The 21,180-nt window shown below is 54.0% G+C and overlaps 1 protein-coding gene across 3 annotated transcripts; it reads left to right on the top strand.

Annotated features, from left to right (window-relative positions):
* Positions 1 to 913: 913 nt before the first annotated feature.
* Positions 914 to 20,797, top strand: LOC107035281 (cytokine receptor common subunit beta-like). 3 transcript variants are annotated; one of them, XM_072973460.1, is made up of 14 exons: positions 914 to 1,001; positions 4,562 to 4,851; positions 5,777 to 5,900; positions 7,548 to 7,738; positions 10,872 to 11,023; positions 11,107 to 11,275; positions 11,827 to 11,962; positions 12,124 to 12,281; positions 14,432 to 14,571; positions 15,548 to 15,710; positions 16,919 to 17,009; positions 17,235 to 17,292; positions 18,179 to 18,282; positions 18,954 to 20,794. In XM_072973460.1, the coding sequence occupies exons 2-14, from the start codon at positions 4,776 to 4,778 to the stop codon at positions 19,768 to 19,770; spliced, it is 2,379 nt and encodes a 792-aa protein (XP_072829561.1). In that variant the 5' UTR covers positions 914 to 1,001; positions 4,562 to 4,775; the 3' UTR covers positions 19,771 to 20,794. The 3 variants fall into 3 exon arrangements, with proteins under 3 accessions (XP_072829561.1, XP_072829562.1, XP_072829563.1); XM_072973461.1 differs by lacking the exon at positions 914 to 1,001 and adding an exon at positions 3,693 to 3,771; XM_072973462.1 differs by lacking the exons at positions 914 to 1,001; positions 4,562 to 4,851 and having other exon boundaries at positions 5,775 to 5,904; positions 18,954 to 20,797.
* The last annotated feature ends 383 nt before the right edge of the window (positions 20,798 to 21,180 follow it).

The raw sequence follows: 21,180 nt of genomic DNA, 5'->3' as shown, positions 1-21,180 counted from the left end.
AAGAGGAGGAGCTCAGGGGCAGGAAAGTACTTTCAGCCACCACAGAGTGAGGGTTATCACGTGCCGGGTGTCACCTTACGTGATTCATTTAAAGCTCCTTTAAGTTTTGTAGATGATCACTTCCAAGTAACAGCTGGGGATCTTAAGACATGGAGGTATTTGCATAAGGTCCCTGTCTCAATCTGCTTGGACTGCTGTAACAAAATACCGTAGGCTAGGAAGATCACACAGTGGAGGTTAATTTTTTCATCTTCCTGGAGCCTAGAAGTCCCAGATCAAGGTGCTGGCCAAGGTTCCTCCTGGTGAGAACTCTCTTCTTGGTTTGGAGATGGCCGCTTTCTTGCTGTGTCCTCACATGGTGGAAAGAAAGAGAGAGAGAGATTGAGAGAGATTAAGGGTGCTCTGGTGCTGCTTCTTACAAGGACAATGATCCTATCAGATCAAGAACCCCATCTTTATGATCTCATTTAATTTTAATTACCTCCATAAGGCCCCATCTCCAATACGGTTGCATATAAATGGGAAGCGGAGACACAATTTAGGCCATAGTCCTCGCACTCTGAGCAGTAGTGGAGGTGGGAGCCCAGCCAGGTCCGTGTGGCTCTGGGTTCTCACCTGCTCTGGGGTTGCAGCCGCCTCCCCCTGCTTCCCCCCGGGGGGTCAGGGATGGCTGCGTGGGGGGTACTTTGCAATGCCCTGACAGAGGATGCATGATTTCCAGGGAGACAAAGTGTAGAAGGGAGGCATACTTCTGGCAGAAGGAATAACATTCGCAAAGTCACATCTCAGGAAAAAAAAAAAATGATTATCTCGGCGTCCACAGTTCTAAGAAGCTGGGCAATCTCGTGAAGAGTCGCTTGTGCAGAAACAGGCCAGGGCCGGCATCGCTTCCTCTTTCTGCTTTTCTGTTTCCTAACGACGTCAGCATAAATAGGAAGCCGGAGAGACTCCGGGCCGCCTGGAGACTCCAGCAGGAGGTTGGTCTGTCCCGGCACAAAGAGGTATGGCCGGTTTCGGGGGCAGGCTGTAGGGTGGGGTGGGGAGCAGGGCAGGGTGGGAGTCTGGGATGGAGAGGACAGGGAGAGCCGGGGGGTGTGGAGTGAGCAGGTGTGTTCTGGGAACTTGGGTGATTAGGGCTTGGCCTCTTGAGCAGACATTGGGATGAGGAGTTGGAGGAGAGAGCTCTGAAATCAGATATCTGTCTCCTGTCCCTTGCTTTGCCACTAAGGCTTTGGTGACAGTGAGGATATTCTCTCCCCACCTTGGGGCTTCTGTCTCCCCATCTTTATAATCAGGGTATTGTAGCTGACAATCTCTGAGACCCTTTCCAGCTCTGACACATAGATTTAGAAGTGTGTGTGTGTGTGTGTGTGTGTGTGTGTGTGTATGATGGGGTGTTGTGAGGACAGAGGAAGAGGGATGTAAAAGGTGGAACTTGGGGATCTGCCCTATTTAGGCTCAACGTTCACTGTGGCTTAGTGAGCTCCATTTAGGAGTTGAGAGGTTATTCCAGAGCTGTAGAAGGGCATTGACTCTTCTTGAGCATCAATCATTCATTTCCCCCAATGTTGTATCATTAACCTTGCATCCCATAACTTTGTTAAATTCACTCAGTTCTAATAGCTTTTTTTTTTTTGGTAGTTTTCTTAATATTATCTGAGTGCATGAGTGTCCTCTATGAATAAAGACAGTTTCATTTCTTCCTTACCAATCTGTATGCTTTTTACTTCTTTTTCTTGACTTATTACATTGGCTAGGACCTTCAGCGAAATGCTGAATAGCAATGATGAGCGTGGACATTCTTGCCTTGTTACTAACCTTTGGGGGAAAGCGATTGTAACTTTTTCATAGGTGCCCTTTTTCAGGTTGAAGAAATTCTCTTGTATTCCCACTTGACTGGCCGGCTTCTTGTTTTCCTTACACAATGGGTGTTGAATTTTGTCAAATGCTTTTTCTCTTTGAGATATCATATGACTTTTCTCCTTTAGTCTGTTGATGTGGTAAAATTATATTGACGTATTTTCAAATGTCAAGCCAATCTGGTATATCTGGCATAAACCCTACACTGTTATTATGGTGTGTTATCTTCCTTATATATTGTTGCTTCCAATTTGATAATATTTTGTTAAGGACTTTTGCATTTATGTTCATGAGAAATATTGGTCTGTAATTTTCTATTCTTGTGGTATCTTTGATTTTGCTGTAAGTGTATTGATGGCTTCATAAAATAAGTTGAGAAATATCCCCTCCTTCAAGTCTGTGTAGAATTGATTTTATTCATTAAAACTCATCAGTGAAGCCATCTGGGCCTGGTATTTTGTTTGTGAGAAAGTTTTTCTCTATAAATTCAACATTTTAAACAGATATAGGCTTATCCAAAATTTATAATTCTTTTTTATTTAGTTTTGGCTATTTTTGTCTTTTAGAATTTTTTCCCATTTTTATCTAAGTTCACAAAAGTATTGGCATAAAATTTCTTGTTGTTGTTTTTTTTTTTTTTTTTTTTTGGTGGGAGAGGTAATTAGGTTTATTTCTTTATTTTTTGAGGAGATACTGGGGATTGAATCCAGGACCTCGTGCATGCTAAGCATGCACTCTATCACTTGAGCTATACCCTCCCCCAAGCATGAAATTTCTTATGACATTTTCTTATTATCTTTTTAATGTCTGTAGAATCTTTAGTGATAACTACTTATTTCCTGACTTCAGTAATTGTGTCATCTCTCTCTCTCTCTCTTTTTTTTCTTGATTAGCCTAGCTAGAGGTATATAAATTTTGTTATTGAGAAAAGAAAACAGCATTTAAATTTTCTCTAATTATTTTTGTATCTCATTTCAGTGATTTCTACTCTTAATCTATTATTCCTCCTTTTACTTATTTGTGTTTAATCTGAACATCTTATTTTGTGCATACAGATGAGTATAAAAACTTACACGTACAGTTTACCCATCACTCATACTAAAAATTTATTTATCCCACAGATATGTATTGAGCACTATTCTAGGTACTTAAGATACATCAATGAAAAGAGAAGACAAAAATTTTTATCCTTACAGATCACGTGGGGAGAGAAAGACAATCGAAAGAAATGGAGCTAGTAGGGAGGGAGAAATAATAAACACACAAAAATTCATATACTGTATAGTGTGTTAGAAAATGAAATGTACTGTACAGGGTACGGGCCACCGGAGTGTGGAGGAGGAGGGAAGTGGGTTAAGGAAGGTCTCATTGAGAAGGTGCTACTTGAACAGAGACTTGAAAGAGGTGAGGCAGTTTGGTGTGTGGATCCGTAAGGGAAGAGCATTCCAATCAGAGGGAACAGCCAGTGCAAAGACTCTGAGGGAAGAGCAGGCCTGGAGTGTTTGAGGAATCCCCAGGAGGCAGTGATCTAGAAGGGAGTAATAAACAAGAAGATCAAAGAGGTAATAGGGGGCCAGCTTTTATAAGCATTGGAAAGACTTTGCCTTTACCTTAACTGTAGTGGGGAAATCATTGGCTAGTTTTTGTCTGAAGATTGACATCTGCTTATGGCTTCCGTATTGTGAATAGATGATGTCGAGAATGGAAACAGGAAACTGCTGGGAGGCTTCCCTGTAATTCTAGATGAGATACGATGGAGACTTGGCCGAAGACGTCAGCAGTGGGGGTGGTAAGAAGTGGTAGCTGGAGTGGGCAAAATCTTGATCAGAGCAGGCACAAAGGCAGAATGGATGGAGCTGAACACAAACAACTTTGAAGGAGTTTTATTGAAAAGAAGAGAAGAGAAATAAGGTGTGAGATGATGGGGGAAAGTGGGACCAGGAAAGAGTGGTTTTTTGTTGTTGTTAAAGATGGGAGAAGTTACAGCATGTTGTAAGCTGAAGGGAGTGATCCAGTAGTGAGACCCAAACTGATGCTGTGGGAGAGAGAGAGGGACGGAGAACTTTTGGAGTCATGTCTTTGAGTAGGCAGGCATGGCTGGGTCCTGTGTGCTAGGTGAGGACATGGCTTCGGATGGGAGCACGGAGAGTCTATTGGTGGCAATAGGCCAGGGCACAGAGTGTGTGAGTGCAGATGCTGGTGATGGCGATCTGTAGGGGGCGGAGGCCTTTTCCGATCAATTTTCCCAACCAGGGAGAAAGCAGGAAGAGGCTGGGAGTGGAAATGGGTGCACTGGAACTGGAGGTGTAAGGGGAGTGGAGAAGGTGTGAAATAACCTCCTAGATTGGGAGAGAGAATGGACTGGGTGAGTGTGGGATGGATAGCCCTTCTGGACCATAGTCAAGAATTTAAAGTAAGACCAACTGGTGTGGTTTTGTTTAGCTGTGCAGGAGCAGCTGGGTCAAGAGTCAGAGTTAGCCAAGATTGTGGATTAGCCTAGACGCAGAGAAAGATGGGCCAAGGGTGAGTTGAAGGTGGATTCTGATGGCATATAAAACACGGTCATTTTCTGTACCTATAAACATCACTGCCTCTTTGCAAACTCCATCTCAATCAGGTCCTCCTTCTCACCCTTTTCCAAAGTGGAAGATAACTTTCATACGAAATTCTATGTTAATGTTTTCCTGTTTTTTCCTTAAAGTTTGGCCATGTATTGCTAAACAAGACTCTGTGAATCTAATTTCGGAGGACTGGAAGCACTCACAGACCTGGCTGGAAAGGGAAGAATAGCATCCCCACTGTGGGGTGGAGGCTCCCAGGAGAGGGAAGCCGGATAGAGTGTCTGACCCTCAACTCCGCCACAGAAGAACCCACTCGTGCTGGCCGGCCCCTGCTCATCAGAGCTGGCCCCAGAGATGGCGCTGACCCGCCAGCTGCTCCCCATCGCCCTGCTGGCGCTCTGCTGGGGGCCCAGCTTGGCAGGGGACCAAGGTGAGCCGATCGCTAATCCCTCCCGGACCCCTCCTCACTGCTGAGCCTCAGCCCCCAGGAAGCTCCCAGACCCCAGGGCTCCAGTCTGCCCTCCCCCATCCCCGCCCCTCCCCTCCCTCATTTCTTCTCTCTCCTGATCTTCCCTTGGTCTCCCCTCTTCCCTCCTCCCTCCCTCCTGCTCATTCTTCTCTGGCCTCCTGTAAACTCCATCCCCAGCTGTGTGGCTTCTCTGCCCACACTTCTCACTGAGGCATTCGAGGCCCCTCCAGGCAGCCAGTCCACTCTTTTCTCTGCCCCTCCTTCCCTGCAAAACATTCTGCTCCCCTGAAAGTCTTGACCTGTTTCCACCCCTGTGCCTTTGCTTCTGGGGACCCTCAGCCTACGGGGGGGGTCTCTCCTCCTGCCTGGAGGCTCCTTGGGCTCCTCAGGCCAGTGAACCCCCCTCCCCAGAGGCTCCCAGAGAACTTGGCTCCTCTGGTGACTGTGGGAACCACACTCCCTTTCCCAGCTCTGACCAAGAGAGCAGGAGCCGAGATCCCAGAGGAGGCCCTGCCCCTGGGTACAGGGGTCTGAGGGGTGGGTCTGTGCCTCCGCTCCCAGGCTGCACTGAGGGGTCCTGGAGCAGGGCCTGTGCCTGAGGCCCGTCTCCATCCCGGGGTGCGGGGACCCTGTTCCAGGGGCAGGGCAAGGCAGGGGCTCGGAAACGTGCTGTGAATCAACTAGAATATTGTGTTTCTGTCCAGCCAGGAGGGTCCACAACTGGCACCCTCCCACCTGCAGGGCCCCGGGGACCTCTGTCTGGAAGTCAGGATCCTCCATGGGACTCTGGGAGACCCCATGGGAGGCACCCAGGAGGTGCTGGGAGGGGTGGTGACAAGGAGCAACTGGAGGGGGTGTGACCGCCTTCCTGCCTTTCCCCCGTCAGGGACGGTCCCACTGCAGACCCTGCGCTGCCATAACGACTACACCAGCCGCATCATCTGCACGTGGGCGGACACCCAGGACGCCCAGCGGCTCATCAACGTGACCCTCTACCGCAGGCTGGACGAGTGGGTGATGTGGGGCCCCAGGCGCAGGGCGGGCGGGGCGCTGCTGCGGGGGGCTGTGCCCGGGCTGGGGCTGGACGGAGGGCACTGCGGGGAGGCCCCTGCCCAGGGGCTCCTGCTCCACCAGGCGGCCTGCCAGGCAGGGGGCTGGTGTCTGCTGTCGTGGTCTCGGTGTTGATATTGTTGATGCTGGTGATGGTGACAATCCCTTGTTGTGTCACAATTTAACAGAATCACCCTGCAGAGTCAGTCTCTGCTCATCCTCCCTGTGAGGCAGGCAGGGCAGGGATGTGATGCCCAATTCACACATGAGGAAACCGAGTTCCTGGAGGTGAAGTCCCTCCCCGCCACCCCCGGCCACACGGTGGGGGAGCAGCTGAGTGGGACCAGCCCCTGTGTCCTCGTCTCCCCCAGGCCCTACCACCTCCAGAGTGTGGGGCTTCTCCTTGCTCCTCACGAGGTCTCCGGGGGGCACACCCCACCTGGGAGGGCGCCCTGCACCATTCTGGGGTTTGGGGAGAGTCTAACTCACTGTGATAGAAGCAATTAAGCAGCGGGCATCACAGGGTGGGGGAGGCCCCTGGAGGCCGCCCTGGGGAAGGAGCCGCTCTCACCTCACAGCATCATCACTGTTCTGCTCTCTGTCCTGCTCTCGTGGGGGCTTCCATCTTCCTTGTCCACTGTCCTCAGCCCCCACCCCCACCTTCCCTCTCCAGCTGTGACTGCTCCTTCCTGCACTGGGACAACAGACACCCCCAGAAGAGAAGGTCCCACCCCACCCCCACTGCCTCCACCCATAGTCTGCCACCTCCCTGAATCCGTCCAGCAGTGATGACCTGTCCCAGGCCTGTGTGAGGCTGTAGCCCAGCTCCCACCTGGTTTTGCTGCCCAAGGACATAGCAGCCACCGCAGTCCCCAGTCTCCTTGTCATTGACGGGCCCTCTCCCAGGATCTACTTACAGATGCCAGCCAGGCTGCAGCTCGGGGGCCTCCTGACCACACCCCCCACCCTTGTCCTCTGCTTCTCTTCACATCAAGGCCTCTCCCTTGGGGTTCCAAGAACCCATCCAGTAAGGATTTCACTCCCACCACGTCAGTCAGCCTCCCTTGTCAGGATTACCTGTGTTCTCACGTTGCTGAGCGTAAAGGTCATTTCTCAGCCTCCTTTACCCAACCCATCTGCATCACCTGGCACAGGCGATGCCATCGTGCTCCACTTGACTTTGGGACAGTTGCTCCTAGGGGTGCCTTGTGCCACTCTGGCCTCCCAGCTGATCCCTTTTGCTTGCTCACCCGATACCCCTGACTCAGCTCGGCGGGATGTTCCAGCGCTCACATCACCGGCTGATGCCACCTTCCCTGACTGCGCATTTCAAGTTGCACCCTGCCTCCGCCTTCCCTGCTGGACTTACCTACAGAAAGCTTTCTCCATTTGACCTATGACATAGTTTTTTCCATTATTTCCTGTGTGTGTCTCCCTCCACCAGGAAGTCAGCTCCCTAGGCAGGGAGTTGTGTGTTTCATTCCCTGCCAGCCCCACCCTGGCCCCAGGCAAAACATGGCACTTGGGAAACATTCAGCAGCATTTATGAATGAGTGACTCTTCTTCACTCTGAGCTGATCTGTACCCCCCCCCCCCCGCCACCGCAGGGACCTTCCACAGCCAGTGTCCTGCGATCTCAGTGATGACATGCCCTCAGTAGACGACCCTTGTCCCAGCTGCGTGCCCAGAAGATGCGTCATTCCCTACTGGAGTTTTGCCCTTGCTGACTCTGACTACTTCTCATTCCAACCAGACTGGCCTCTGGGCACCCAGCTCATCGTTACTCTGATGCAGCACGGTGAGGCCTGGGGTCCCTGGGGAAAGGTGGCCCCCTGTGTGGACAGTGGGCCCCAAGGGTGTCCAGGCTGCAAGAGGTGGGCCAGGGAGGGAGAGCCTTCAAGGGGTGGAGATACTGGCTTGAGCTGGATTTAGTCCTTAGGGGTAGAGGATATGCTTTCTTTGGTCTCTGTGGAGGTGTTGGCATGGGTACAGCTGGAGGTGCCCTGGCCAAAGGTACCTCCTTCCCTGATGCTCCAACCCCTGCCAAACCATAGCCTCCCAGCACTGAAGGAAGATACAAACTTTATAGCTTGAAGGTTCTTTGGTCAATACGGTCTCATGCACTGTCTGCGACAACCCATTTTATAGATGAGGCACTCGAGGCCCAGAGCGGTTATGTAACTTTTCCAAAGTGCCGCCATGAGCAGTCATGACAGCGATGGGCCGGACTTGCCGAGTGCTGCCTGCACGTTGGAGCCGGAGGTCATCCCCGCACCGCCCCCGCCGCCTGGCCCCCAGCGTGTGCGCCGCGTGCGTCTAAGAAAGTCAGTGGTCTTGGGTGGTTTTGAATGGCTATTTTCTATAGTCAGATTTTTATTTAACTATATATTAGAAAGAAGTATAACCAATGCTTCAAACTTGTGTGTTCAAGGCAGTTATTTCTTACAATGATGCTAAACAGAGGAGGGGAGTCATATTATAAAAGTTTACACTGACCTGGCAAAAACCACACCTGTCCCAGCTTTCAGGAGACACTGCTGAATCTTATTTAACACTCAAGACGACGACATGAACTTAAATACCATTGTTACTGCCATTTGGGGATGAAACAGGCGGAGGGAAGTGAAAGCTCAGAGCCTCGCAGCAGCTGGTGGCAGAGATGAAATTCAAACCCAGGGAGGTCTGACTTTAGTGTGGTAGATCCCAAACTCAAGGCCAGCTGCTGCTCCTTGCACGTGTCAGATGGGGAGGGGGCTCCAGCCTTTGTTTCCTGCCTCTTTTCATCCCAGCAGCACAAAATAGTTGCCTGGAGGAGAGGATGGATTAGGCTGTGGTGAATTCACTACAGACAATGTCTCAGCACATGTGCCTGATGGATAAGGAGTCCCGTCCTGCATGAAGCTCAGAGCTTACAGAGCAGGAAACACCAGATGTTGTGTGGTGCGATCACTTACTGAAGGCGGGTGTGTGCCACGTGCCACAGGGCAGTGGACAAGGAGCCCCCGGGAGGTCAGGGCAGGCTTCCCCGAGGAGAGAGCTTTGCAGGGAGATCTGAAGAGAGAATGGGAGGAGACAGCAGAAAGAGCATCCCTGGCAGAGGAAACAGTGCGTGCAAAGGCTGGGAGACCTGGGAGTGCGAGGCAAGGTTAGGAAAAACATTAATAACTGTGTCCGGGGAGCATTAACTTCAAGAGGGCTGGACAGCGGTAGGAAGGAGAGGGGTAGGGAAGGCAGGGGGCTGACCTGGAAGAAGCTTGTGTGTCCTGCAAAGGAATTTAGGGGTCATGCTCCATCCAAGGTCGGCAAATGCCTCGGGGGCAAATTCTCAACTCCACCATTGTGACATGAAAACGCATAAATGAACATGTTGGCTGTGTTCTGATAGAACTTTATTCATAGACACAAACTGGAATTTGACTTAATTTTCATCTGTGGCAAATATTTTTCTGATATTAAAAAAACAACTAAAAAAAATAAAGTCCATTTTCAACTACTGGGCCATACAACAAGATGTGGACCAGATTTGTTCCCTGTATCAATCTCTGCTCTGGATAACAGTGGAGAGAGAACATCACATGTCAGAGGGGTGAGGCAGCCAGCAGAGGTGAGGGTCAGTGGGCCACAGTGCTGAGGTTCAAGGTGGGAGGTGAAGGCAAAGCTGCAGTGAGCAGCCCATGGATAGAAGATGGACCATGAAAAGAAGATCACAGTCAGGGATTCATTCATTAATTTGCTCCTTCACTGAGAACCTACAGAGGCCCAGAGGGCACTGAAGTGGTCAGTCAGTATCCCTGCCCCCAACTGAGCTTACGATCTGGCAACCAGGGAAGGCTTCATGGTGGAGGAGATCAGACAACTTAAGGATGGGGCAACGTGGCACTTGGTCTCCTAGAGCATTCCCTAAGTCAGGATGTCAGTTCTAGGCCATGAAAGCAGGCTCAGGGGCTAGGAGGGCAATGACTGATTAGTGATGCCTGCTGTGGCTGTGGGTGGGGCAGGGGTGCCCTGGATCTGCCATTCAGGACTTAAGATTTTCTGAAGGCTCCAGCCCTGACATGCTCTACCATGCCCTGTTCTGAGTCCAGCAAAGAACATTTACAACTCTTTTGGGCTCTTACCAAATTTTTGTGTTGGAAAGTCACCTCAGTATTCAGACACAGGCGCTTTGGGAAGCCAGGAGTCATGCTATTCATGGATGAATCTGCTCACCTGACCCTGTAGGTCCCAGCAGGTGTCTGCTTGCTGTTGGTCATGGAAGATTCATGAAAAGCCTCTGAAGGTGGCCTACATGTGTTCATTCATTGATTCCTTCATTGATTCCTTCACTTTGTCCCCCACACTCACAGAACCACTGATCTCAGGACCCAACCCCTGCCACCCACAAGCTCCTGAACTCCATGGGGAGGCAGACCTGGAAACACCTAAATCCTCCAGGGTCATAAGGACCATTCACAGGGCTGTGGTGGGACAGGAAAAGGAGCAAGGGGCTCTGCCTGGGGGAGGAGATCCAAGAAGGTCCTAGAGGAGGAGCACGTGTGCTGGGCTCTGAGAGGTGCAGGACACTGGGCAGTGCAAACAAGGAAGGGGCTGGACAGCAGAAGAAACAACATGAGTCACAGCGCCCTCTGCTGGGAAGGAGGCCACACAGCCTCCACATGGGCAGTGGGGACAGAGGGAAGCTCCCTTGGGATTTAATCGCTAGCATCTTTTATGGGGCATCTGTTCTCCGTGAACAACAACCTGCAGAACCTTCATTCCCATTGACTCCCCACGATTTAGCAGATGAAGGTCTGAGGTCCACAGAGGAGAGGGGTCTTGTCCAAGGTGCTGGGCCTGGAACCCAGGTCTGTCCACACACAGGCCACGCAGGCCCTTAACCTCCCGCACAGTCGTCCAGCCCCTTACGGACCCTTGACTTCCTCTCCTTCCAGTGCAGCCCCCCGCGCCCAAGGACCTCCGCGTCAGCCCTGATGGGGACCGTTTTCTGCTGTCCTGGAATGTGACCCATGGGGGTTCTGAGAGCCACTGGCTGTCCAGCCTGGAGTTTGAGGTGGTCTACAGGCGGCTTCAGGACTCCTGGGAGGTAGGGACCCCCACCAGCTCTGCCCTGAGCCCACAGGGACCCGGCCCAGCCGGCCCTTCTCCAGCAGCCCCTGTCTCCCACAGGATGCCCCCACCATCTACTCCAACTCCTCCTGGGCCATCCTGGGGCCAGAGCACCTCATACCCAGCAGCACCTACGTGGCCCGAGTGCGCGCCAGGCTGGCCCCAGGCTCGGGGCTCTCAGGACGGCCCAGCCAGTGGAGCCCCGAGGTTCGCTGGGCCTCCCAGCCAGGTAACAGAGTCGGACTCGGGGGCCGTGCCCTCCCTTGGGGAGGGCGGCTCATTGCAGCTCCTGGCCAGAAGGAGGCCAGGGTCACACCACGGGATTCACAGTGGCCCTGTGCTATGTGTTTAGAGAGGCTCCCCTGGGCCCACCCCGTCCCTGCTGTGACTCTGCAGAGGCAGCAGCTACATCTTACTCACGTCTGAGCCCAGGTTGGCTGCCCACTTTCTGGGCAGGAGCAATTGCAATTTAATCACAATGGCGCATGAGCAGCTGTGCTTTGGTGAGAGCGGTGCCACGTGCGGACAGACAAGTGTGATTGTGTTTCCTCCCTGAACACCGGGACTGAGCTGCCCTCCCCGTTTTGCACAGGGGGTACAAAGTCTCACAGAATTCCCTCCCTGACTGCGGCCACACAGCAGGCAGGGCAGGCTGAGTCACCCCCTGGTTTTTGGCCCCGATGCCCACGATCCCTCTGTGATGAGACTCACGGTGGGCCCACTGAGAGGGACGGAATGAATGAATGAGGACTGAATGAGGGGCTGTCTCCTCCCTCCCAGGGGACGAGGCCCAGCCCCAGAACCTCCAGTGCTTTTTCGACGGGGCTGCCCTGCTCAGCTGCTCCTGGGAAGTGAGGTCTGAGGTGACCAGATCTCTCTCCTTCACCCTCTTCTACAAGCCCGGGCCCCATGCAGGGTGAGTGTCCCCTGCCTCTGTCCCCTCCCCTCCTCTAGGCCCTGCCCTTTCCAAGCCTCCTCCTGCCCCTGGGGGCCCAGCCGAAGCCACAGATCATCCCGAGGCCTCATTCCTCGTGTGGCCCTGCCTCCCCGTGTGCTCACCTCTGCCGTGCTCCCCAGGGAGGAAGAATGCGCCCCGGTGCTGAGGGAGGTGACCAGCAGCCCCTTTGTCCGGCACCGGTGCCGGATTCCCGTGCCCGACCCCAGGAGCCACAGCCAGTTCGTCGTCTCTGTTCGACCCAAGGAGGAAGAGAAACTCATCAAGAGCTCAGATAACAGTGAGTCTGTGCCCAGCCTTCTGTGTAGAGTGTCTTGTGTCAGCACAGTTTTGTTCGTAACCCGTATAAACTCAGGGTTCCTCATGGCCCAGTCTTCATATTTCTCATTTTCAATGAAGTGCAATCCAGCAACCCAATGTGAACAGGAGTAATTCTAATGCTTATTTTAAGTGTTCAAAAATATATATAAATGATGAAGTTGATAACATACCATTGCGGTTCTGAAAATACTTTCCCCCTTCTTTGCTCTGAGTTCTTTTTTCCATCTGAGTTTTGAGAATTTTGATCTGAACCACTTGGTATCACTTGCCCTCTCACTGTCTCCAGTGGATGAACAATGTCATTTCACACCTAAACATGCTCCAAAGTGAATGTTCGTTGTCCCTCCTAACCTGCTTTCCCATTTCCTCCCCATCTCCCGGAATGATAGGCTTTTTCAGTTGCTTAAGCCAGAAATCTTTGTCTTAGCTTTCTCTCAAATGCCACATCCAGTCCCCCAGCGAATTCTGTCACTGTTATCTTTTTAACACACCTAGAATTAGGCCACGTGTCTACTGCTCATCTAAGTGCAGTAAGGTCTCCCTCTCCCATCCTTGCTGTCCCTTAAGTCTTTTCCCATCAGCAGCCTGTGTGATTTTGTTAACACATAATCAAATTATGCCCCTCCAACACCCCAAACCTTCTGCGAGTTCCCTCCTGCACAGAGGAGCTACCAACGGCCCTGTCACAGCCCACAGGCCTCTCTCGCCTGCTTCTCGCTCTTTCCCTACTGCAGCCTCGTGGCCTCTTCCACACTGGGGGACTCCCTGGGCACACTCCTGCCTCAGGGCCTTTGCTCCTGCTTCCTTTGATCCTCTCAAGTTTATAAGGCTCCCTCCCTCATCCCTTTCAGGCCTTTGCTCAGATGTCACAATCTCTGACATCTTCTCTGGAAAGCTTATTGAAAAAAGCACTCAACGCTGAAATCCTGGGTCTACCAGTTACCCCACTTTCCTTTCCCATGGTACTTACCACCACCTGACGTGTATTAATCTATCCTGTCAGCTTTGTCAATGCAGGGACCTTGCCTTGTTCCCCTCTCTGTTCCTGTGCCCAGAGCAGCACCTGGCACACAGTAGGCCCTCAAGATGTGTTGAATCAATGTACTGACGTTGCCCGACATTAGCAGCCCTCTCCACATCTCCTGTCTGCTCTCTGTCCTTCGTCCTCCTCTTCCTCCCAAATTCCTCCCTCTCTCACTACCACAATGTACCCTCCTTGTGTGGGGATGGGGAAGGGAGGGGCCGAGGATGCTGTGGGGAAGGTGGGGCAGAAGGAAGGAGTGGATAATGAAATATAACATCCCCATCACAAGGTCCTTAACTCAGTCACACCTGCAAGAGTCCATTTTGCCACTTACAATAACAAGTTCCAGGGGCAGGACCTGGGTACCTTCGGGGGCCTTTGTTTACCCTTCCACAGCCTCTCTCTGGTCTTTTCATCAAGGCAGCTCCAAATCCTGCCCGAGGGTCAGCCTCAGGGAGGGGTGAGCACAGAGCTATCGCAATGGCCCGGCTTGTGTCCAGTGCTAATGAAGGCACGGGCCTCTCAGAGCCTGGATGGTGTGTCTCCAGTGAGCACTTCTGAATTCCCTCAAGGTGGTCAGTCTGCACCTGTGTCCAGTCTCTGGTGGACATGAGCCTGTCCCTTGCCCGGCAAACCCATATGAACAGCAGCCAAGAGAAGACAGGCTGGAGCCGTGGGTGGAGAAGGGCACCTTTCCAGGGCCTGAAGCTCTGCCTACCTCTCCTTCTCAAGGCAGGTGCCTGGGACAGGTGCTATCAAAGTGACGAGTTTGACTCAGCCTAGGTTAATTTCAAGTAAAAGGCACAAATTGCCAAACATCGCTACTTTCACGACCATGAGTAACCAGCAACCCAGCCACCTCATTACCGATCAGCGAACAGCAGCTTATCCCTGCATCTCCCGGGGAGGAGCTGGTCTGGCCGTGATAGATGCTGTTTCCCCAAGTCGGCACACAGCGACCCGTGATGGTGGGATGTGGGGTCCTGGGTCTGTGGAGAGAACACCTGTGACCAGCATGCAACACTAGGAACGTTCCACGGGAGGAATGTTAGGAGCGCTGTTACCTAAAATTTCTCTCCCTCCAGTCCAGTTGGCTCCCCCGACCCTCAACGTGACCAAGGGCAGAGATGGCTACATCTTGCACTTGAAAAATGAAAAAATTCACAGTGGACTCATAGGTCACATCTTCCAGGTCCAGTACAAGAAAGATGAAGAGACATGGGAGGTGAGGGTCTGTGCCCAGGGAGGGGCCTGGATGGGGAGAAGGGGTGGTGAGAAATACCCAGAACAGTGCCACCTGCTGGATGCCTGACTCCCAGCAGGTGACCAGACAGAGGGAACCACTGGGACTTGGTGGTTATGCCCTCGTGCAGTCAGCCAGTCAATATCCCATCCCTTGGTGAAGGAGCTGAGACTCACAGAGCTGATGTGACTTGGCCAAGGTGAACATGTGACCCTGACTGCAAAGGGGACGTAGATGTCAGGACGGGGAGGGCTGAGAGGCAGCTGGATGAAGGGTTTTCAAAAGTCATAAAGGGGACATTTCTTCACAGAATGCAAATGTGCAGCTGCTAAGGGCAGAGCTGCTCCTGGTGAGGCAGGCAGGGCTCAGACTGGGGTTCAGTATCCGGCCCCCACCCTCAGGGCCTGCATGCAGAACCTGGGGCTCGACAGAACCCAGATCAGAAACTTCAGAGCCAGCTTCAGACTTTCAGGCTGGAAATGGGGAAACTGAGGCCAGGAGAGGGTGGGTCAGTGGTGAAGCTGGGAGTGGTCCCCTGGCTCATGAAAATCTAAGGGTCAGTCATCCTGCACCACACTCCTGGGAAGGCCATAATTGGGGTCCAGGCTGCCCCAGGAGGAACTGGGAGATTGAGGGGATCCCAAAGTGGCAGGGGGAGGGTGGCATGGTGACTCCTCACAGTTTCTGCACCTCGGTGATGTCATATGTCACAGAGATGCAGTGCAGGAGGGGCTGTTTCTGTGCCCATCCGAGTGCTGTCCTTCTTTGGCCCTGGAGTGTGGTCCTCCATGGTGGGAGTCATGTTGCCTCAGATTGGGGGACATGACTACAAGCTGGGGGACTGATGGGGAGCAGGAAAGCTGGGGTGATGAGGTGGGAGGGCTCTGTAGCTGTGCCCACGTGCGCCAGGCACATTGCCTCAGCCTCAGCACACCTGCTCCCACACCTGCACCCACAGGAGACCAAGACGGAGCTCTTCCAGAATGCGCACAACATGCCCCTGCCACCTCTGGAGCCCGCCACCAGGTACCAGGCCAGAGTGAGAGTCAAACCCAACCCCAGCGGCTACAACGGGATCTGGAGCGAGTGGAGTGAGGAGCGCTCCTGGGACACTGAGTGGGGTAAGTCTCCATGGCCCCCATCCACCCCTCCTGGTACAGTCCCGCTAGGCAGAGGATGGGGATGTGTTGGACATGGAGACCCCATGCCCAAGTGCTATTCTTCTCTGCGCTCCCTTCCTTCTAGCTAACTAGAAACTAGTGGGAATTAGAAAATGCATCTTCCACAGACCCACGGCCACAGCATATGTGCCTCAGGTTGGATTCCTGCCACTTGAACTTACATGGTGTCCCTGTGCAGAGAACAACCTGCACACCTACCTGTGGGGAACCCGCTTTTTTCTCTGTATACATCTTAACTTATTGACAACCCTGGGGAAGTCACACCTGATGTGCAACACAGACCCAACATGGCCTCTCAGAGAAGCAGAGCAGAGCAGGTTCTTCTGTCTCACCTCCCTCAAGTTGGAGCAAAGGCCTCTACTAATGTGACCCACAGTTTCATTAGCCTTTGTGGCAGCCACTCCCCAGAGACACTCAGCCTGAGTTTCCTGTTACCATGGCAGCAAAAGAGCTACAGGCCGGGGTCTGAGCTTCAAAAGTTCTCGTTGGATTTCTTAATCTCCCTGTTTCCCTGCACTGCTATTTTCATTTATCTCTCACCTTTTACCAGAGTGACCACCGAGGAACAAGTACATGACCTGGTCTAGGAGGTGTTATCAGAGGGGATGGAGGAGGAGCTGACAGCAAGGACTCCAGTCCACAGCCAGTCTTGGTAGAGGCAGAGCCCCAGAAAGGAGGCTATGATCCACCAGGAAGGAGGGCTGGACCACCGAGCCCAAGAAAGGGAGAAGAGGGGAGTCCTTGGGGGCCTCAGCCTGTGAGGGGCTTGAGGCGGCTAAGCAGGAAGTGTTGGAGCTCCTGATGGGCTTTGTACCTGCTCTTTCCTCTGCCAGCAGGCCTGTCCCCATCTCTGCCTCTCTAGTTCTCCCTGTACCTAGACACCTGTCTATATGGAGCCTCCTTCAAGAAGTCTCCCGTGACTGCCGTGGGCTGCCGTCAGTGCTTGTCGCCCCTTCCCCACCATGGCACCTCCTGCTACTGAACAGGATCTAACCCTCCGTGTCCCGCCCCATTCAAGGAAATGAATTCTAAAGCACAGAGAGGGTCTGGAGAGCACTGACCTGGCCCCACCTGCCCCGACCTCCTGAGCCTCCAGCCCTTACCCTCCCCAGAATCTAACCTCCTTTTTCCTCCTGGCTCCCTGGAAGAGCTGCCCATGTGGGTCCTGGCACTCATCCTGGTCTTTGTCACCCTAACCCTGCTCACGGCCCTGCGCTTCTGTGGCATCTACGGGTACAGGTAAGGGGACTCCTCCATGCGTAGGGGGAGGGACCACCCGGGACCCCCACGGGGCACCAGAGACCCTACAGCAGATTTCCTCTGGTCTCTGCTCTACAACCCACACTCTGTGGGGCCTTGGACAAATCCCGCCCTCACCCTGGGCTTCCGTTTCACCTCTGTTCATGAGCACGAGGCAGCTTCCTAAGGTCTAGGGCAGCTGTCACCTCCCTGCTGTCTTTCCAGGCTAAACCAGAAGTGGGAAGAGAAAATCCCCAACCCCAGCAAGAGCCACCTGTTTCAGGTAGGAGCTGTGGTGAGGGCAGCAGAGGTGCTGGGGGCCTCTGCTCCTGCACTCATGTCCCCGAGCCCACATCCCCACGCCCATGTATGTTCTCCTCCCCATCCTCTGGGCTTTGAGTCAGGGGAGCAGGTGCCGAGGGCAGGGCTGGGAAGCTCTTAGAGCCGGGGTAGCTGTTGCAAGCCCAGCGCCCCAGCCCCAGCGCTGCAACCCCATGGGTCTCATGGATGCACGAGGCGCCCTGCCCAGGGGACTCCCGTGGAGCAGGAGAGATGGCTGGTGTGGGGATGCCAGGACCCAGGGGGCCCAAGGAGGGGCTTAGTCTTGCCAGGGGGCAGGTGCGGTGCTGGGAGGCAGAATGGCTTCCCGAGGGCAGGACAGTAGAGCTGAGCTTTGAAGGATCCAGGGTGGTGGCCGGAGGGAGAGGTCGCTGCACGCAGAAGGGAAGCATGTGGAGGGTGGAGACAAGACTCCCTCAGGAAGGGAACTGAGAGGGCTGGGCAGTGAGGCTGGGGGCGCATCTCAGGAGGCAGGAACAGGAGCAAAAGGGAATCAGAGCCCTGGGGTCAGGCAGGCAAGGCGGGAACTGCCTTGAGAGCGTCTGGTGACCAGTGTGGAGAAGGTGAGGTTGCAGGCAGAGATATTGCAGACTAGCTTACTCATGGGAACAGGGTCCCTGTCCTTGGATACCCCATGACCCCGGGGGGGTCCCAGCCCCTCTCTGGCCTCATCTCCCTGATGTCAGGAGGCTGTGGCCTGTCCTGCTCATGCTGAGATTCTGCTGTGTCTGGGGGCTCCTGAATCTCCACCACCCTCATCACCCTTCCCCCATCTGCACCTTCTCCATCACCCCGACTCCTGAAGTCACAAATGTCCTTTCTCTTCCCAGAACGGGACTGCAGGACTCCGGCTCCCAGACAACATGTCCATCCTCACCAGTGGGAGCTGCCCACACAAGGGGCTGTGGAGCAGCAGCTACCCTGAGCTGGACAGGTGAGTGTGGGGCCTGGGATCCCTAGGAGGTGGGAGGGTGGACTCACCCTGCACATCACGGGCTCAGAGGAGGTGGTCTTGGACTGGGGTTCAGGATGAGGAGATCCATGGAGGCTGGTGGCTCAAAAGCAAGAGGTATCCCAGTTAGACATCGAGAAGAACTTCCTGATTCCCAAGTTAGCAAGGGCTTGACCTCACACTTGACCAGAGGCAGGAGACTGGACCAGATGGCCTCCCCTCTTCCTGCTGCCCAGGCAGACCCCACCCTGCCTTGGCCCCACTGGGTGGCGGAGGCTCTGGGAACCCCGTGGCCTCAGCACCTGAGCCATCAGCTCACCACTAACCTCAGGGGAGGGAGGTGAAGGACATGGAAATGGCTGAGCCCAGGTCGGGCACTGACCTGGGCCCTGAAGCTGGGTGATGTCAAGGAGCAGAGGGTGAGCAGGGCCACACTTGGTGGAGGCTGGCTTTGAGCAAGAGCATGGGGGCTGGGGAGCGAGATCCTCGGGGGCTGAAGGAGCGCCTGGTTTCCTGCTCTGGGCCTGCTCCCCCCTTGCCCTGCCCTGTGTTTTCTGTGAGGCCCCACCCCGGGCGGAGGCGGGGGGGCAGGGCATGAGCTGAGGCATCTGCCAGGGATGGTCCTGACATCTATGCCCCTGTTCACCCCACAGGGTGTCCCATGTAGACTACAGGCACAGTGAGGTGTCACCTCTCACCACAGAGGACCCTAAAGAAGCTTGTGACTCATCACGTGAGACTACCATGACTCTGGCCACCTCGGATGTCCCCACGGAGCAGCCCCCCAGCCCTCCAGCAGGCCTGGCAGCCCCCTCAGGCCAGCCTGAGAGCCAGGTTTCCTGCTTTGACTTCAATGGTCCCTACCTCGGGCTGCCCCACAGCCGCTCCCTGCCTGACATCGTGGGCCAGCAGGTGCCCCCACAGACAGATGTGAGCAGGAGGCCACCGCCCCCAGGGTCCCTGGAATACCTGTGTCTGCCCCCAGGAGGGCAGGTGCAGCTGGTCCCGCTGGCCCAGGTGATGGGGCAGGGCGAGGCCAGGGATGTGGAGAGGAGGTCCAGCCCCGGGGCCGAGGGGAGTCCCTCCATGGAGTCTGGGGCACGCCCCGCCCCTGCCGAGCCTGGACGAAAGGTGGGCGGTCAGGGCCCGGAGGACAGGGCCCCCACAGTTTTGCCCACTGGCTCTCGGGGTCTTAGGGGTGGTGTCGTGGCCTCTAGTTTTGTCGCCACTGCAGATCTGACATTCACCCGGCCCGCAGGGACCCCGTCTGCCTCCCAGGCTCCCCCTCTGGGCCTCCCCTCAGACCAGAACCCCAGCTTCTGTGCTAGAATGGCTGATGGGCCCCCTGTATCCTCTGCCTGGCTGAAGCCAGAGTATGAGGGCTATGTGGAGCTCCCTCCAATGATGAGCCAGTTTCCCCAGTGCCCTCTGGTCAGTTTTACCCATCTTGCAGCCAGGAGCCCCAGCTGAGCCACGTGCACCCCCAGGCAGATGTGTCCCCAGCCTCTCCACCCCACAAAGAGCTTTCCTCCCACAGCCTGTGGGTAACTATTGCCTCCCCTCCAGCTTTAGAGCTCCCTAGGCTCCTCCCAGGGCCAACCCTCCACTCCTGGAGCTGGGGGCTCAGACCAAGGGACCCTGGCCAAGATGCCCTTGCCAGTCCAAGTGTGATGGACAAAGTAAAGCTCGGGTCTTCAAAGTGTGAAGCCACTGCTGGACCCAGCAGCACTGAGGGGTGACAACAGGCCTGGAGAGGTGTGGCCACTTCCCCTGCCTCAGCTGGGGCTCTGCATCCGCCTCCCTCCTTGCTCTGTCCTCTGGCTTCTTCCCCAGAACTTTCTGGGGGTCCAGAGACCACTGTGGTAAAGAGCAGTGGTTCTCAAACTATCCTGCACCAGAGTCAACTGCGGAACTGGTTATAGCAAAAGAGCTTTTGATTCCGTAGATTTGGGGTGAGACACCCGCTAGGTTGTATTTCTCAGGAGTTACCAGGTGACACTGATGCTGTTGGTCTGACAATTCCTCAGTTGTCCCTTGCCATGTGCACGGCTGTGGGTTGGGTCCTCAGGGGCAGACAGGTGAGGGAGACCAGATCCTACCTGCAAGGTCTCTCAGGACATCAGCGAGTGAGAACCCACCCCCTCATTACTTACCTTCCAAAGAAATAAAAACATTTTTTATGCTCACCTCTGGCTCAGTCTTCCCTCCCGCCACCAAACTAGCTCGGTTTATAAATTTCTCTGCCTTGCAAGCAACATGGATCACCTTACATTCATGTGTGGCTCTTCCAGTGAGAGACCTCCCTTTCGAGGGCAGACTCTAAACCACAGGACCAGAGTTCGAGGCCTACCTCTGTCACCCACCGGCTGGTTGACCTGGGGCAAGTTATACAACCTCTCTGTGCTTTTGTTTCCCCACTTACAAAAAGAGTATGATAAAGATATAGTACCTGCCTCAGAGGGTGGTGATCCCTTAAATCAACTGAGCAGGGCCTGCCAAGAGTAAGCTGTTAATAATTCTCATCCATTTTTATGGAGAATTCAGTCTCTTTCTATTTCTCCACTCTCACTGGAGACCAAACACAGGATGTCCAGTTAGATTTGAATTTCAGATAATAAAGAATACTTTTTTTTGTTTTAAAGTGAATGTATCCTTTATATTCCTCTCCCCCAACGCCTGTCTCCTTCCCTTACTCCCTCCTGGCTTGTCCTGGGAGTGCCACCTGCTTCTCACTCTGTTAGATACAGCATTTCTATTCTCACTGAAACTGTCCGTAACTCACTGTAGCACCTCAAAGACCAAAGGCCCTTCTGCTGAACAGAATTCTACCTCCTTACTGCAACTGTGCTTTCAAACAGCACCCCTCCCCAGCCACCTCAA

This window comes from Vicugna pacos, chromosome 12 (assembly GCF_048564905.1).
Source record: "Vicugna pacos chromosome 12, VicPac4, whole genome shotgun sequence".
In the NCBI taxonomy this organism is placed as follows: domain Eukaryota; kingdom Metazoa; phylum Chordata; class Mammalia; order Artiodactyla; family Camelidae; genus Vicugna; species Vicugna pacos.
The sequence above is the reverse complement of the archived record's forward strand: the minus strand, read 5'-3'. Positions and strand labels throughout refer to the sequence as shown.